Source organism: Nuphar pumila, chromosome 2, assembly GCF_984573655.1.
Source record: "Nuphar pumila chromosome 2, dmNupPumi1.hap1.1, whole genome shotgun sequence".
Classification (NCBI taxonomy): domain Eukaryota; kingdom Viridiplantae; phylum Streptophyta; class Magnoliopsida; order Nymphaeales; family Nymphaeaceae; genus Nuphar; species Nuphar pumila.
This window is the reverse complement of record NC_143250.1, coordinates 92,669,455-92,686,818: the sequence shown is the minus strand read 5'-3', so window position 1 is coordinate 92,686,818 and position 17,364 is coordinate 92,669,455. Positions and strand designations below refer to the sequence as shown.

Sequence of the window (17,364 nt, the reverse complement as noted above, 5' to 3'; positions counted from 1 at the left end):
TCAGATTTTGCCACCCCTAGTGGTAGCCGAAACGTGGAACTAGTGTCTGCAAATGCCACGCCAGTTCCACGATTTATATTTTTTTCCTCCGTCCCAAACGGAGGGAAAACCTGTGGATTCCATGAATCCACTCCAACGCAGAGATTCCAAACAGGGCCTTAATGAATCCAAATCTATTTTATCGGATATACTCAAACCCGTCTTAAGAACCAAAAATTCAAACCAAGATAAGCTCACTTTGGACTTGAGCCCAAAACCAAATGACCTAACTTCAAATGAACCTCCCCAAAACTTACCTATGCTCGGATCTATTCCATTGCTTTGAATTTTTTCATACACATCAGCCAATATCGTTGCGACGAAGAATCAGTGACCCATTTGAAAATTGGCATTGCAAACTTGTAGAGATATTTGTTCCGGTGAATAGAGACGTTGCGAGTTCAAAACCTGCAGTGTGTCCCTTGCTGCAAGGCTGAAGCTAAGTATTCTCATTGGGCAAGGGGAACTTAGAGTTTTATGCTGATGACTCCTGCAAACAAGGCATGGGTCAACTGATTGTTCTTTTTTTCTTTCGATAATGTTGTTAGGCAGACCAACTGATTGTAGTTTGAATAGACAGAAAACGGGTTGTTTTCCTTGGCTATCCAAAAAGAGAAAAAGAAAACAAGTGAATTTACTTGAAGTCCATAGACCAACCCAGCTTATAGTATACAACAATTAGACAAAATTTTGAACTCGGGTGCTTAGGTTTAATTTGAGGAGCATTTAACTGTTTAATGGATTCGCTAATATCGTCAATGTCTCGCTATGCAATTAAATAACTCTTTTGTTCTTTGCTTTGAACAATCAAAATGTTCCCCATTTTTATCCAAATCTGATCATACTAGATCACTTGATTTTGATTCGTGTCTGATCAGACTCAACCATACTTGTTATGAATCCAAGCCTGTAAGTATCTGGGTCCAACTCGGGTTCTCCTTTAAGTCATAAAGGCCTAAGCTTAGCAAGGCAAGCTCAACTGGCTGAGCTCTTTTCATATATATTTATATTATTTATCTTTTTATTGTATATTTAATTTGTGAGTCACTAGAATATGTTTGCTGGAATATGAACAGAGATTTTTGTAGTTTTTTATTTAAAATCTCACCATACAGATGCAATCTACATGCTCAGTTTTATGGGGACTGGCTTTCATATTGGCCTATTATGACGCATAAGCATGATCCTTTAAGGCTTGAAAATCGATGGTTAAGAATTTTCATAAATATTTGAGCATCAAAAAAATCATATTTTTCATAGAAAATACACGATCCGACAGATAATTCGCAGTAAACAGACCGTGCCGAAAGCATCTGAAGTAGGATTTACGAAAAAAAAAAAAACAGAAATACTTAGTTCACGGTAAATATATTTCCATAAACATATCCTATATATTTCATTGACTCTTGATTTGTTGTATTTTTTATTTGGTATATGTCGACATTTTCTAGTTATTTTCCTGAGAAAAACTGCTCTATCTAAAATATCGGCAGATTTTCCCTGCCCAAGATTTTCTCATATTTGTTTCTTCTGTATGACAAAGCGAAGAATGAGGGAAAAGATAACCTGAAAAGTTTTCTGTGTGTGTGTGTGTGTGAGAGAGAGAGAGAGAGAGAGAAAGAGAGATGGCTTGCGGGATCGTGAGTTGCTCTTCCATGAGCACCCATACGCTTCGTCTCCGCAGCAGCAGCAACCAATCTCTGAGGGGCAGCAGAGGGGCGAGGATGTCGATTCCGATGCCCCCACTCAACCCAAAGGACCCCTTCCTCTCGAAGCTGGCCTCCGCAGCGGCGGCTTCCCCCGACCCTCTTCCCGAGCTCCTCAAGAACAGGAACCCCAACGTCCCTCCCTACTTGGACCTGTTCGATAGCCCCCAACTCATGGCCAGCCCCGCTCAGGTAGGCCGGAAAGAGAGGAGGAAACAAAATTCCCCATTTGGGTACTCGCGTTCTTGTTGGTTTCTTCGACGATTTCGCAAGTTTTCTTTGATGTGTGACTTATTTTTTGGGGAGAAATTGATGGTGGGTGTTCTTTTTCTGTCCTGGAAAAAGGTGGAGCGTACTGTTTCATATGGGGAGCACAGGCCGAGAAAGCCTCCTCCGGATTTGCCTTCATTGCTGCTTCATGGTCGGATCATCTATATCGGGATGCCGGTGAGTTTCTTGGGATTTCCATGTGTACAACCAAAATGGCCAATTCGTGGTGAAATCTTCTTGATTCCTTGTTTTCTTTTTTGGTTCATTTTTAGCTTGGATGTTGTTTGTTCGTGTTTATTTATTTGTTAGAACTATGTGGTATTGATTGAAGATATGATGGTATGAAATATTTGGACACCATGGGATTTACAGGTGATACTCTGAAGGAATAGTTAGAAGATGTTAACCATCAGAACTGATAAATTTTTCGATGGTTATGATGTGGAATTAGTTAATTGAACTAAGACGTGGTTCTGCTCATAATTCGAAGTAAAAGATGTGTTGGAGGCCATTTCTTTGTATTGGGGATACTCGTTGTTGTAGACAGAAATTCTTCCCCTTCATTGATAAGCCAAGAAAGACGGTTTGGCCATGTAATTGGGATGCTTAGGATGAAATATTGTCAAACGTTTAGCATTATGGCAGATAAATGACCTGAGCAAAATGTTTTTCTGGATGATGGTCAGGAAGTTCAAGATATGTGCCGAAACTTTAGAAGTTGATTTTATGCCATAGGGCTGTGGTATAATGAATAGAAATATTTTACTACAGAGCAACATGTAAAATCCGGTTAGTCATTCGTTGTCAGGTTTCGCTGCTGCTGAAGTTTGAACAAGGTCGAGTAAATAGTGAACAAAACAAAAACTGTGATTCAGAAAACTGCGTATGCCTGGAGATACTTGACAACTTTATATGTTCTCTACTTAGAGGAGTAATGTTGTTCAGTTCAGATATCACTTTCCAGAATTATTCCTCTCCAGTTCCTTGTTGACTATAAGCAAAAGGTGGTAAGGTGCACACTGAGAGAACTAGATTGCAAGAAGAAACAAATCCGATAACAAACTAGAATTTTCATGAAATGGAAAACATGTCCAGTTACTTAGCCTAGTCGATGAGGCCATGAGGGAGAAAAATTAGAACATATAAATTTTGATTTGCATGGACCCAGCAATTTTAAAAGGAATTACAACAGACTGATGAGCTTATCTTTTGAGACATCAGCTGCAGTTTTTTCTTTTAACCCTGCTTAGTCAGGCCTCACACATGATCACAAGAAATATGGACCTTCACCATAAAATGAAGAGTTAACACTTGCAAGTATGACCCAAGATTCACTTGCCCTTTTGCAGAACATAAGAGAATTCATTTGGTTAAGAAGATACATATGTTGTGTTTTTTCCTTTTTTAATTTTTTATAATAATGGTAGTCAGTTTTGAGATATTAAGACAACTCAGGAAATGTATACTTATGAATTAGTATATGAGCACTGCACTAACATCATAACTCTAATCTAGCAGGCGCTGTGATTCATATAGATCTTTTTGTTGCAACATCTTTCTTTCTTTTTTTTACATTAACCATTTGTCTCGATTAGTTGGTACCAGCTGTTACAGAACTCGTGATTGCAGAATTGATGTACTTGCAATGGGTGGACCCAAAACAGCCTATCTATCTCTATATAAATTCTACTGGAACAACACGTGATGATGGAGAGACGGTATGTTGTCTTTAACTATATGAAATCCCTTTCATTAAGTATTCCTTTCTGAAGAAAAGTCAATCAGATTTTTTTTCCCTCTTTTGATGTGTGAGTATTTTGGTGTAGCTAGAAGGTCTTTGACTAGCTGTACAGAGTTGACATGTGGCCTTATTATTTGCTCTCATCTCTTACCTATCCTTCATAAGAAAAAAGTTCATATAGGCTACTTTTGGCAACAAGCAATTTGCATGTTGAATCCCCCAGCAGAAAATTTCCCTATTAACACCCCTCTTCAGTCATCTATAATTGTTGCTTCCTACTCTTGGTTAGTTTTGAGGTGACCATGACCCAAGCTTGTTTGATGGTGGTTTGCATTGAACTCTCTAGGCTGACAGTATAAGTTCTTGCCATGCTCGGGTTGAAAAGAAAATCCATCCTAATATGTTCTTATTCATTCTCTCACTTTTCTTAATCATTGTACTCTTTTCAAACAGTTGATTGCCTTGCTTTCTTTGCTTTTATTGCAGTTGGTTGTATTCTGTTGGTGGAGATTGCTTATGACAGTGGCTTTGAAAACCAAATACAGCTGATAGCTGCTAAGCTTTATCCATAGACCATAGTTCTATTGCAGAATAGTTGCACATGGTGCAACTTAGATTGTTAGGATATCTGATGTCACATCTTTTATGCTTTGAAATATCTGCAACTGGTTACGTGCAGTCCATGCTTGCAGAATCACCATATCCAAGCTCACAAACACCTGTAATTTGAAATCGAACCTACTTACGAGGCTTCCTCATATTTGCTTCTGTGCTAGTGCCTCTCATTTGTCTTTCTCGAGTTCTATTGTGCTTAAAGGTTCTTCCAAATGAGAATAGTTAAAAAATCTTATCTAGAAACCTGGTTTCTGTGTTTTTTCTTCCTAAGAATTACTCCTGCTTATCATTTCTTAACAAACGTGATGTTTTTGCAGCTATACTAGTTCTCCTTACCTGTTCATTTTGTTAAATGAACTCTTAAAATCATACAGCATAGATACAAATGCCCATTAAACATTTTTCTGTGCATTCTCTTCTTAAACATTTGCAACTCCACTTTATAATTTCTTGGTGAACTTGATATTTTTCCTTTTGCTTTATTAGTTTTCCTATTTATTAGTGGCATCTCAAGTCCTCAAACTCTGTTGTTGCAGGTTGGGATGGAATATGAAGGATTTGCCATCTATGATGCCATGATGCAGTTGAAAAATGAAGTGAGTTTCTTTCATTTATCCCTGTTGTCTCTTTACAACATTGAATATGGTTACTATAGTTCTATGTTATATTGGCATAAATAGTTTACTTACTGATCACATCATTTTTCATCCTATTGCACTTTATTTTTTTCAAGAACTCACAGGCTCCAGAAAATAGTCTAGCATATATTTTTCCTAGTGTGGGTTTCTTTTTCTCATGCATGAGCATGGCATATCACAAAAGAATGCTCCAAGTGTCATAGTTTTTCCTGTATGTTACACATGCACATGAGTGTGCATGCACTCACGCAAGTCACCACAAATCCATACCCATAACAATACTTGGTGTCATAGTGGTTTCATTTATTCTTTGTCACCCAAGGTGTGCATTCTAGTAGAGTTAGAAAGAATAAATGACACTTTACTACCTGTATTTTGAAAATGCATGATGTCTCTTAATGTATCACCATATCATTTTCAAATTTGATAAGAGGTTTATAAATTGTGGAACTTGTTAACATCCACAAAAGAAACAGTGTGGAAGTTAGTGATTCTTGTGTGTGTGTGCATAAGGCAAACATATGTGCAAACATATTATGCTGAATTATAATTTCATTAATTATCATTTACTTTATATGCTTCTCTAAGTGGTTCCTTTTTTATGGCAAAAATAGTAGCTTCCCTAGTTAATGTCCTAGAAGGCTAGAACCTATGGGTTTGACCAGAGTTACCAGTCGAGGAAGTGGGAGCGGGAAGCGAGGCACTTTCAAAAATTTAGGAAGCGGGGAAGCGTGGGACCACTTAGAAGAAAATTTTGAACCGTCTCGGAAGCGACCTAGGAAGCGAACCGAAAGCGAGGGGGAAGCGAAAAAAATGAAAAAAATGGGGAAGCGTTTCTAAAAATATACTGTTATTGCAAATAAACTCAGTTAAACCACAAAATGTGAAATGTTTCTCAACCAATATATTGTTCATTCACGGGACTCAAATAAGAATATAAATGATCATCATATTGATAACACAAAAGATAAAGACCATCATGTTATTGCAACAAGAAAATGAAACAAATAGTCTCTAATAATCCCCTGTTCCCTAAATGTACTTTCTAGAGAGAATGAAGGAATCAAACCTCTACTCACGAGCTGAACCTCACACCACACAGGTCAGACACCAGCCCTATATCACTCGAAAACTCTTCATCAACGCAAAATATGGGCCCACCATTTGGGGGAAACAATTTGGATGGGTCGAAACAGGTAAACTCATTAACTGACCTTATTTCCCAACCTTAACACCCTCTGAGTAGCCACACAAATCTCATATTTCCAGAAAGTGAACCAAAATAAAATTAAGTTAGGCAATGATGTCCCAAACCCTAGGTAGAGAATCGGATCTCCAAGGACCAAAACTTTCAAAAAATAAAACTGATAAGCTTTAGAGAAGGGGTTGCAGTCGTGCGATGAGCGTGAGAGAAGAGATGGAGTGAGAGGAGAGCGTACCTGAACATAAGGGGGAAGGGGAAAAATCGGAGTCGTGGGAGATGGAGAGAAGAGATGAGAGAAGAGATGGAGGGGAAATGGATATGCGTACCTGAATATCCCCATCGTCAATCGGTTGCAGTCCCCGGACGTCAGAAAAGGTCGCCGGAAGTTCTGAAGGTCGTCGGTCGGTGGCCAAAATCCTGAGAGAGAGAGGAAGAGAGAGACTCGGAAGAGGCATGAAAAAAAAAACCCTAAAGCCTCGCTTTTTATGTTTTTTTCGTGCGTTTTTTAAAATTCTAATTTTGCCCTTAATAAAAAAACTCTTTTTTTAAAAAAGGGGCAAAATAGTAATAAAGGTAACTCGTACCCCTTTAAAGGGATATGCGTACCCCTTTAAAGGGGTACGCGCTTCCTAATACTTAAGTGCGCTTCCCCGTGCGTTTCGGAAGCGTCGCGTTTCGCGCTTCCGAAACGCGTACCGGGGAAGCGCACTTCCCCTCAAGCATAGGCGCTTCCGGTAACTCTGGGTTTGACCAACTGGTAGCTTACTAGAGTCTACAATGCCTGGTGACTGTGAGCAAGAGTTTAAAGAGGTAAAATTGGCATTATGACTCTCTCTCCAAAACCACATGGATTTTCTACCATTATAACACAAGCGAAGAAAAGACTAGTTGACATCATTCGCCATGGCAATGCAATCTTCATTCATATTACATGTTATTGTTGCTGATCAGAAGTCCTTCCTGGAGTTTTCAGAGATTTTGAAGGTGAGCAGATGAAAAACATAATCAGTGCATTGTGCCCTCTAGCAGAAAAAGGTCCACTTAAACCATCATTTGTGTAAAAATAAAGCGTAAAGCACCAGATGACTTTTCTCATGCATTTTTTTCTGCATCTGCTGCAGACTTGTCTATAATAAACTTTGACGTTTGAGCAGATTATTTATAGCTAACGATCATGGTTTCCTTGTCAGATATCAATAAAACCATTGTATTGGTTGATTTATTATGCTGGATAGGCTTTGGTAGTAGGATTTATTTGTTGATAGACAAAGTTGTTCTGAGATATCTAAGTATTTGTGTGCACAAACACGGTGAGGGTATTTAAAAGCTAGATGCCATATAAAGCCAAATTCTGTGGTACTGCACATATGTACCATGTATAGGTCTGTCTAAATCTTTTCCTTTTGTGATATTGATTGGATGTGTCACATCATTGTGAGATGGATGTCATGCAGATTCAAACTGTCGCTGTTGGCGCAGCCATTGGTCAGGCATGTCTACTTCTTGCTGCTGGAAAAAAGGGTAGACGATTCATGATGCCGCATTCCAAAGGTTTGCAAACTGCTTTTTATTATAGACAGCAAAGAATTTCTGGTTCTAGTGGACAAGTATCATCATCTTTGCCTTGCTTTGCAGCGATGATTCAACAACCTCGTGTACCATCATCAGGGCAGATGCCAGCTAGTGATGTCCTTATCCGTGCCAAGGAGGTTTGCTCTGCTCTTTGTTCTCTTTCTGGTGTCATGTAATTTGTTGTCTGTCGTACCTAGATTGGTCATTAGAGGTAAATTTTGTGATATAAAAATATTTCTCTGCATAAAAATTGGTTATTCTTTTCACATGTTATGAGTCAAAATAGTTCCTTGTGCATTTTATGCCATTAGTTGTCATGCACATCTAGAACATGTATTACAACAAAACTTGAAATAAAAGCTTTTCTTCAACATCTGCAACAATTTCCAATGGTTATTTTATGCCGTCTTGGAGAACTTCTGATATTTGTGCAACAGTCAACTGAAATAGTTTTGCCTGGTGCAATTGTAACATATTCGTGCTTCCCTTGCTGAAAGCGGTGTAAGAATTCCTGCTTGGCCTCTTTTTGATTTTTAACCCGAAAATATTTTGCAGGTTATCACCAATCGTGACACTCTTGTTAAGCTCATAGCAAGGCACACTGGTAACGTAAGTATATAGACAAGTGCCTTTTATTTGGTTATTGATGTTTTCAATCTGACTGGTTTGCTTCAGTCAATTGAGACTGTGTCAAAGGTGATGCGACGACCATTCTATATGGACCCTCAGAAAGCTAAAGAGTTTGGTGTCATTGACAAGGTTCTCTCTCTCTCTCTCTCTCTCTCTCTCTCTCTCTCTCTCTCTCTCTCTCTCTCCGAGTTGTCCAGTCTTTACATAATATTTCTCTGTTGTTCTTTAGATACTTTGGCGTGGTCAGGAGATGATGGCGGAAACTGCCTCGCCTGAAGAATGGGACAAGAGATCAAGCGTGAAAGTCGTTGATGGTCTGTGAGTTTGTTCTATGAAGCATCAGCCATATGCTTGCAGGTTCATTCCTGTTTCTACCGCCAAAATGGTCATCCTGCCCTCACATTCATCTATACATGTATAGTTGTAGCACAGAGGATGTGTTGATTGCTTTTAATGTTGGTAACAATTGAAAAAACGCTCAAAGTCATGGTAATCGGATTTGGACAGGTTACACTGTCTATTGCCTCGTAGGAGAAAATGAATCTGTGGAAGTTTTGTTGAAGTAGAATTATTAGCTTTCTCAGATAAATTGTTGGGCAGCATGTGCGTCACTAGCTTTACATGCATCAACACCACTGGCGAACGTTTGGAATATTGCAACTGATTGCAAAAATGTAAGGTTTTTTGTATTTGCAAATTCCCACCTAACATTTGGTGTATTACAACTGATTGATTAACTTTTGCCTGTACATATCAAACATACACACAGGCACTTAAGATCAGCTCTGTCAGGTTAGCTATAGTTGAACAAAGGTTAAGGAAATTGGAAGACAGCTTTACCTTTTACAAACCAACTTATTCTTCTTCAATCCCATGTATGTGTTTTCTGGTGAATTACCCTCCTCCAACCCTCTCCCATAACAACCTTCCTTTCTTGCTTCCACCTTCCCGCCACTCTCCCACCTGCCAGTCTCCTGTTTTTCGGCCACCAGGACTACCCATCAGGGCGTGTTTGACATGTGGCACAAGTTCTGCGCTGGGACAAATCCGCTCCATGCAGAAACTTGTACCATGTTTGAATCATTAGAACAAAGTGGTCTCCGCTGAGACCTCCTTGTTCCCTGCTGTTTTATTTGCTGTCGGACGCACTGGTGTGTTCTGGACAGAACGCCGCTGAGACATCTGGGCGGCCTGCATTCAATGTGATCTCAAAGACTAAAAGTCAGAACCAATCCTAGTGTTCTGCCTTAGACTGGTTCCCACTTCCAGATGGACCTTGCCGTTGAAAAGGCCTCAGCTTGCGCCACTGCTCTAATCTTCGAGGCCTTGCCCAAGGAGGGAGCCATAAACGGGAAGGGAGAGGGAGGCAAAAGCGAATTTGATCCATAAGCTTCGTCACCTGTCCCTTTTATGGCCTTTGTTGGGCTGATGCCTCGTTTCTGGCAAGATTGCATCACAATGACAGGAGACCCAAACAAAAAAAAAACAGAAAAGATGCACCACCCTTTGGAAAATCCTTAAAACTAGTTCAAAATGTTGGGAAGACCTAAAATGCATGTGGACTGGTCGATGATGAAATCGTCCATGAGAGGAAAATATCCCAAGCTTACGCACAAATGGAGAAGCTAGCAGCAAAAATAGCAACACAGCATGCAACAGCTTCATGATTTACCCACATTTCCAATATCCCCAAATCACGTATCAACCCACTCAAAATGGCAGAAATCTTTTCCTTATTGTGGAGTTTTTTTTTTCATTTACTCCACAGAAAAAGAGGTTGCGTCGAGTGACCACAAAACTGGAAAATCCTGCCAAGCTTCAGTGGAAAATCTTATAACCTTGAACTAAAAGTGAGTTATTTTTTGATAGGTTGGTCTTCTGCTGGTCTACAGATTTCCGGTAGTCCGCTCACGGTTTCCTTCCCATAAGCCTACTAACTGTGCCTAAGAAACTCCCTCAAAGACCTGAGATCTTATCAGTGGATTAGGTGTGAACAATAGTGCTAGTACATTGAGAAAGAAAGAAATGACAAGGGAGTTGTCAATTGTTGGATCAACATAAGCTTCGTTGAATAAATAAAGAAACCACTAGTGGCTGCCGGTTATTGATATGAAAGGGATTTTGGACAAGACAGTGATGGATAAACATTGGCTGGTGCCAGGATATGTTTCACCTCAAGCCTCAAATTCTTGACATCCTTTAGCTTGAATGTCGAGCCACCAACATAGCCAGGCGTGCAGAGACCTTGTGGGTGCTTATTGCTGAGATTGTTTGAAAATCTCAAATTTTAGATGGGTTCGATTGAGATAGCTGGATGGTTGGATCACGCTATCATAATCAAGGGGTCTTCAGTTCAACTTTCACAAGGGTTATCCCTCATTATAAAAAAAAGATCCCAATATATATATATATATATATATATAGAGAGAGAGAGAGAGAGAGAGCATAGAAAACATGATCAGCAGAATTTTATGACTTAAAAAAATCTATATCCAAAGCATGATTCCTATCAAATAAACTATGTTGAGTACATCCATAAGGTTTAATTGAGAAGATACAACCTACAATTTCTAATAGGTGGGAGTAGTACTCCGGGAGCATCGGAGCATTACTCTAAGGAAAATGGTAATGATAGGGTGCTCCTGGAGCTTTAGATTGTCAAATTTCTTAAACTTTTTTAGTTGAACAGACCCTATAGATATGATCTATAAGCATTATTTAGTAGAAAACAAGTTTTGGTATGTTTTTCAAGACCTTTAATAATCAATGGTTCACAATGTATCAACATTTTATGATTTAAATTTCCTATCAAATAAACTATGTTGAGTAACATCCATAAGGTTTAATTGAGAAGATACAACCTACAATTTCTAATATGTGGGAGTAGGTACTCCCCAAGCACCGCAGCATTACTCTAAGGAAAATGATAATAATAGGGTGCTCCTGGAGCTTTAGATTGTCAAATTTCTTAAACTTTTTTAGTTGAACAGATTATAGATATGATCGATACCCATTATTTAGTAGAAAACAAGTTTTGGATCATGTGATTATAGCATATATGTATGTTTTTAAGACCTTTAATAATCAACTGCTCACAATGTATCAAAATTTTATAATTTAAAAAAATATATTTTTATGTTCAAAAAACATGATCCAAAGCATGATTCCTATCAAATAAACTATGCTGAGTACATTCATAAGGTTTAATTGAGAAGATACAACCTACAACCATGATTTCTAGTATCTGGGAGTAGGTACTCCAGGAGCACCGTAGCATTACTCTAAGGAAAAAATACCCAAATTTCAAGCATCTGCTGCACCTCATGACAATACATTTCCTTCAGCATATCATGAAAATGCTAATCTAATAAATACTCGATCTTAGTTCTAATAGCCAAAACATAATTAAGAGAAAAATTCAGAATGGAAGAAAGCATCTTTCTTCCCTACTTTTTTTCTGATATATAATACCTGCCGCCAAAAGAAGATTCAAAAAAGAGAAACTGGAAACAAAATTAATGATCTAATGCATAAACTGGGGTTCACCAGGCCGGATGCTCCGGTAAATGGAAACTGCAAGAGGCAAGAGACCCATAAGTGCAATTTGAAGCTGCTCCGAGCTGCTAGTGCGAACTGTAATCTGGCCAGTGAACTTGTTGTTCAGGCCAACGCGCACGGCAGTCTTAGTACCACGACCCACCGAGAACTGGGTCTGCAAGTTGGCGCCCAATGCCAAGTCACCCCGCCACCTCATTAGAGAGAGTCCCAACATCATCAAATCCTGGCCAATTGGATAGTCCTTCTCCATGATCCTTGCCTCCAAGTTGGCACCATAAGCTACATCACCTTGTGCTCGTATCGCTCCAGCACTTGCTGCCAGATTCGCCCGCTTTCCGATCGATAACTGATCCTCCATCTTGATGCCAGTGGCCAATGTATCTCCAATGAGAGTGAAAGACAGGCCAGCAGCAGTCTTATTTTTCTTGAAGTTTTTGAATTTCGATTCACCCCTGAAAATGTAAGCAAGCTGCTTTCCAACAGTTTGAACATCAAAGCCTGCCAGAGTAGAGCCATAGTCACCATGCTTCATTGAAACAGAAGAATCCATATGGATGTTGAATTCTTTCTTGTCCTTTGTGATCTGAACAGATAACCCAGCTGGAAACCGACCAGCAATAGCAAGATTCTCCTCCAGGCTGACACCATCGTACCCGCAATCGTGATCCCAGCCATGATTGTCCAACACTGGCCGTGCAAGCAGCTGCGATCCAGTCGACTCCAGAAACCGGTATCTGTACGCCGGGTTATCCCCATCGAAAGTGGGTGGCAGTACCATGTCCGGAAGCGGCACTGGAACAGCCGCTGGACCACCATTATCGGGGTCGAATTCATCAGCTTCATTGCGAGCAGCTGAACCAGACTGCTTTGCTTCTCTCCTCCGCCTGAGCTCCTCCTTCAATTGCTTCTTCTGAAGCAGCTTCACTCGGTAATCGTACTCCTCAAAATAGGCCTTCCTCTGTTCCTTGCTCAGTTTAGCTATCTGGGATTTCCTCAAGGGCTTGAATGGTGGGAGCTGATCATACTCGTCCTCCTCTTCATCAGCATCAGCATCCGACAACTCTTCATCTGAATCCAAGTTCTCGTCCCCCTGGTCTGCAGAAGCAAGTTTGGGGTGAGACCTGGACTGCAGCAGCGATGACAGCAGGTACGGAAGCGGTGCCGATCGGTAACGGAGACCACCAAAAAATAGTTTTCCAGCAGCAGGGTCCTGCAGTTTCAATAACGAATTCGCTTCCGATAAGATCTTCGTAGAATAGCATAACAGAAACAATTGAGGCCGCCAACTCTGCCCGTTCGGAAGCACCTGGTGTCCGTCCCGGTTCCGCCTGCATGACGGGTGGTTTTCAACGAGAGCCACCGGATTCATGAGGCGCATGTCACCTGCTGCCTGCCGGATGGAATGCTGCACAGAATGCGACCGATGTGCGACGGATGTCTCATAACCAAGTGGGGTGCCATTGGGGCCATCAGGTGGTGCAGAGGATGCATGAGTCAGGGCCACAATAGCATTAAACCATATAGATGCCCCGAGAAGAGAGGTAATCGACCTTAACAATGGAAGATCGTTGGAGTCGCGAGAGCGGGTGTCCATCCGATCAACATAGAGAACGATATCTGGTGGGAATTTCTTCGTCAACTTCTTCACCGACGAAAGAATCTTCCTGTTGGTAGTCTGCTCCATCACTGAAGGTTTCAAGCCCGGAGTATCAATCACTCGAATCTCTACTCCATCTACAACACCAGTGATCTCACTCACCACACTCGTAGCAGGTTGAAATGCGTTAGTTTGCACTTTCTCTCCGCCAAAAATTGAATTGATGGTGGCGCTCTTACCAACTCCCGTTTTTCCAATCACTAAAATGGTACATGAAAAGTCTAGATCATCTTTACCTTCTTCCTCTAGCTTTGTTGCAGTTTGGCGAGCCGCATCTATGCTGAAAACTCTACTGCCAGCTCTACCTCCTCGCATTCCCTCGGCGAGTCCCAACCGGTAAAGGACCTGAGCTGCAACAGTCTCTTCCGGCGAATGTCCTAACCTCTGAACAAGGCGTAGGAACTTCACCCTGACAGAGTTTATCTTATCATTAAGCTTCTTCTCTTCTTCATCCATGGCCTCTGTTTCCGATTCCCTCGTTGCTGAGAAATCTGAAGGAGAGAAAATATTCGAACGAATTGAGCGGGGAGCAGAGGGCCTCAGCGACGGAACCGACGATCCCAATCCTGCAGGACCTTTGCCTGAAAAGAAACCTGCAGTATTTTGAGAGCTGGCATTGGCATTCTCAGATGACGCACTGCTCGCAGCCTTCAAAAGTGCAGTCAAGGCAGCAGAATCAAATAGTACTTTATCCTCTTCTCCATCTTCATCTTCCGTGTCGACTGCTTCATCTGAATCAGATATCACAGGCCGGTTATCGATAACTCTAGAGCCAGAGCTTCCTGAGGCGTTTATGAATTTCTCCAACTCCGCAGCAAAATTCAATTTCTTAGATTCATCACTTGAAGCAGTTGCTCCATCACCACCATGCATCTCCGGCAGATTGCTGCTGGCTGCAGATATAGTGACCGGCTCGTTCGCATCCTTCGGCAACTGTGAACGGATTTTGAGATTCTCCTGGTCATCTTGCAATTGATCTTTGGAATCAGCATCATCAGCAACTTCAGCATCAATACCATCCTGAGAAAATGAACTGGCTTTGAACTCCTTGGTGTCGATTGCCTCCCCGATTGGTTCCAGTACTGATTCGAGCTTTTGGTAATCAAGAGCAATATGCACAACTTTATTCTCTTCAGCATCAGATTCAGCTATCAGATTTGTTGAACTATCACCTTCTCCAGCAACTGCAAACTCCTTATCTTCTGTTTCTACATTAGTCGAAGCAGAGTCCACCGGCACCGGCTCTCGGACCTCATCTACGACACCACCTTCTGTTCCTAAATGGAGGTTTGCACCAGAGGCAGCAGACAGAGAAGCGTCACCATTTTCGTCTTCCCTGGCAACACTACAACTCTTAGAATCAAAGTTTTGAACAACAGATTCCTCGATCGCCGGTTCAGGTTTTCCGTCAACATCACTTTCCTGAGCCTCAATCGAACTGGATTTGCTAGACTCTGAGGACTCTACCACAGGCTCGCTTCTTACTTCAGGCTTTTCATCAGACTCACTACCCAAACCACTAGAATTTTCCTGCTCTTCCAAGCTTTGGGCGTCATCTTTGCCAACTCCTGCAACGCCTACACTCTTCAATTCTTCGTTATTCGCAGAAGGTTCGGCCTCTAATTCAGTTTTCCTACCCAAAACCCCACTTCCATCTACCTCTACCACACTAATTTCTTTTGATTCTATGGTTTCAACCACAAGGGTACCTTCTAATTCGGGTTTCTTCTCAGACTCGCTCTCTAAAACTGAAGTTTTTTCTACATCTAAAACACCAACTTCATTTGAGCCTAGTTTCTCAGAGGGAGGATGAACATCTAAAACACCAACTTCCTCTGAGTCTAGTGCATCGGAAGCAGGATGTTCAGTTCCTACCTCTGCGCTTTGCGACTGAATTGCCAAAAGATTGCGCCTTTCGACGTCGTCGACACCGGTTTCCTCGGACACATGGGGTTCGTGATTCTGCTCATCTTTCTCAAGCTCTACACCACCAATTTCCGCCGGTTCTGCGCCATCAACAACCCCGTTGGTTCCAGATTCTGGCTTCTTCAACAGACCAACATCGACCTCCACGACGCCAATTCCTTCAGAAGGACCACTACCCGCATCCGCAGAATCGCTGGTTTCCTGCTTCTGCGCATCACCCACAACCTCCGAACTTACAACTCCCTTCAATACCCGGGCACCAACAGCTGGTTCGGCCCCGAATTCCGGCGGCACTTCATCCTTCTCCACCTCCACAACGCCAATCCCCCCGAAACCGATGGTTTCGCCAACTGGGTCACTCCCAAAATCAGATTTTTCATCACCACCCAAAACCCCAACCTCCGCAACACCAATCTTCCCCAATTCCCCCACTTTCCCCGAACCCAAAATCCCCTCCTCCCTAACACCCACCTCCTCAACCCGACCCCCCACCAACCCTGGTTCAGCAGAAACACCATCCACCCCATCCTCGAAAACTGCATCCCCATCTTCATCCTCCGACTCCTCCGATACCTTGGCGATCGGCACCATCGTCGGGGACGGCCGATATCCGCCTGAAAAACCATCGCTGCCCTCCACGACGGCAGGCTCGACGAGGGGGGGGCCCTCGGAAGAGCTTTCGAACTCGTCGTCCCCGCTCATGAAGCTCGCAGAATCGTCGCCGCTAGAGAGGCTCACTCCGTCGTCGTTAGCTTCAACCTCGCTTGCGGTATCGTCACCGTCGACGGAAGGACGGGCTCTGATGGGGGGTAGGGGAGAGCGTGACGTAATCATGGACGGCGAGGGGGACCCGTATGCGTTGGAAAGCGTTGCAGCGATCTCTGCGTCCATGGCGGTGTCTGTTTGTTCGGTTTTGGAGTGTGCACATAAAGTAAGACATTGAATGTAATTCACCTTTTTTTTCCTTTTTCTTGTTGACGCAATGACGTCTTTCTCTCTCCCTTTTTTTTCCCCTGTTGGCCTTACTTGTGTGTTTATGTTTATTTAATTCTTAGGTTTGTATATTAAATTACAGTATAACTTGATTTTATTAAATACTCTCTCTCTCTTCCCTCGTTGCTCCGTTGATAATCAATTCTTAGGTTTGTATATTAAATTAAAATATAGCTTTTGATTTTATGAATATCTTAAGTTTACTATTTTTTTTTTTGAAAGGCAAGCTGGGGTTAGGCATACACAAAGATACCATTGGGAATCGAACTTGCAATGTCCCAACGTAATGTGCACTAAGCTGCTCCTACTAGACAAGGGGAAGCCTCAGTTGGTATCTCAAGTTTACTATTTGAATCTAAAGAAACGACAACCACAAGAAAATGGAAGATAAGATATTGGATGCATCTGCTTGGGGTTTTACAACTTTACCTTATTGAGGTATATGAAAGACACTTTATTGATTACTAGTGTATCCATTGTGTGCTTTGTTGGTTTTTAACTTACTTTTTCTCTTCAGGAGCTCATGGGATTTGAACCTAGACTGACATTACCATTCACCAACAAATTATTTTTCAGCAGACCTTTTTTTTTTCAAGTTTGCTGGTTGAGAAGTAGAAAATAAGATAATAATCTTTCTTGATTGTGATATGACATGGTTTTTCTTGGACGATTCCATTGGATATTCGTTAGATCAGCACTGACCACAGTTTAACCATGCCTGGCCAAAAGTTAAACTAAGCACTTTATCCGGGAGGATGATACCATAGTGACAAAAGTTAAAAACGTACAAAGAACGGCAGCAATTTCTGTTGAAA

General features: G+C 41.5%; 2 protein-coding genes across 2 annotated transcripts; one reads left to right on the top strand and one right to left on the bottom strand.

Moving 5' to 3' along the window:
- The first annotated feature begins 1,545 nt into the window (after nucleotides 1-1,545).
- Nucleotides 1,546-9,004, top strand: LOC149846128 (ATP-dependent Clp protease proteolytic subunit-related protein 3, chloroplastic-like). Its single transcript, XM_089996192.1, has 9 exons — nucleotides 1,546-1,937; nucleotides 2,091-2,192; nucleotides 3,611-3,733; nucleotides 4,908-4,967; nucleotides 7,668-7,764; nucleotides 7,849-7,922; nucleotides 8,341-8,394; nucleotides 8,461-8,544; nucleotides 8,645-9,004. The coding sequence occupies exons 1-9, from the start codon at nucleotides 1,665-1,667 to the stop codon at nucleotides 8,735-8,737; spliced, it is 960 nt and encodes a 319-aa protein (XP_089852318.1). The 5' UTR covers nucleotides 1,546-1,664; the 3' UTR covers nucleotides 8,738-9,004.
- Nucleotides 9,005-11,832: 2,828 nt separating this feature from the next.
- Nucleotides 11,833-16,656, bottom strand: LOC149846127 (translocase of chloroplast 159, chloroplastic-like). The gene has a single exon (XM_089996187.1). The coding sequence runs from the start codon at nucleotides 16,445-16,447 to the stop codon at nucleotides 11,939-11,941; it is 4,509 nt and encodes a 1,502-aa protein (XP_089852313.1). The 5' UTR covers nucleotides 16,448-16,656; the 3' UTR covers nucleotides 11,833-11,938.
- Nucleotides 16,657-17,364: the final 708 nt, after the last annotated feature.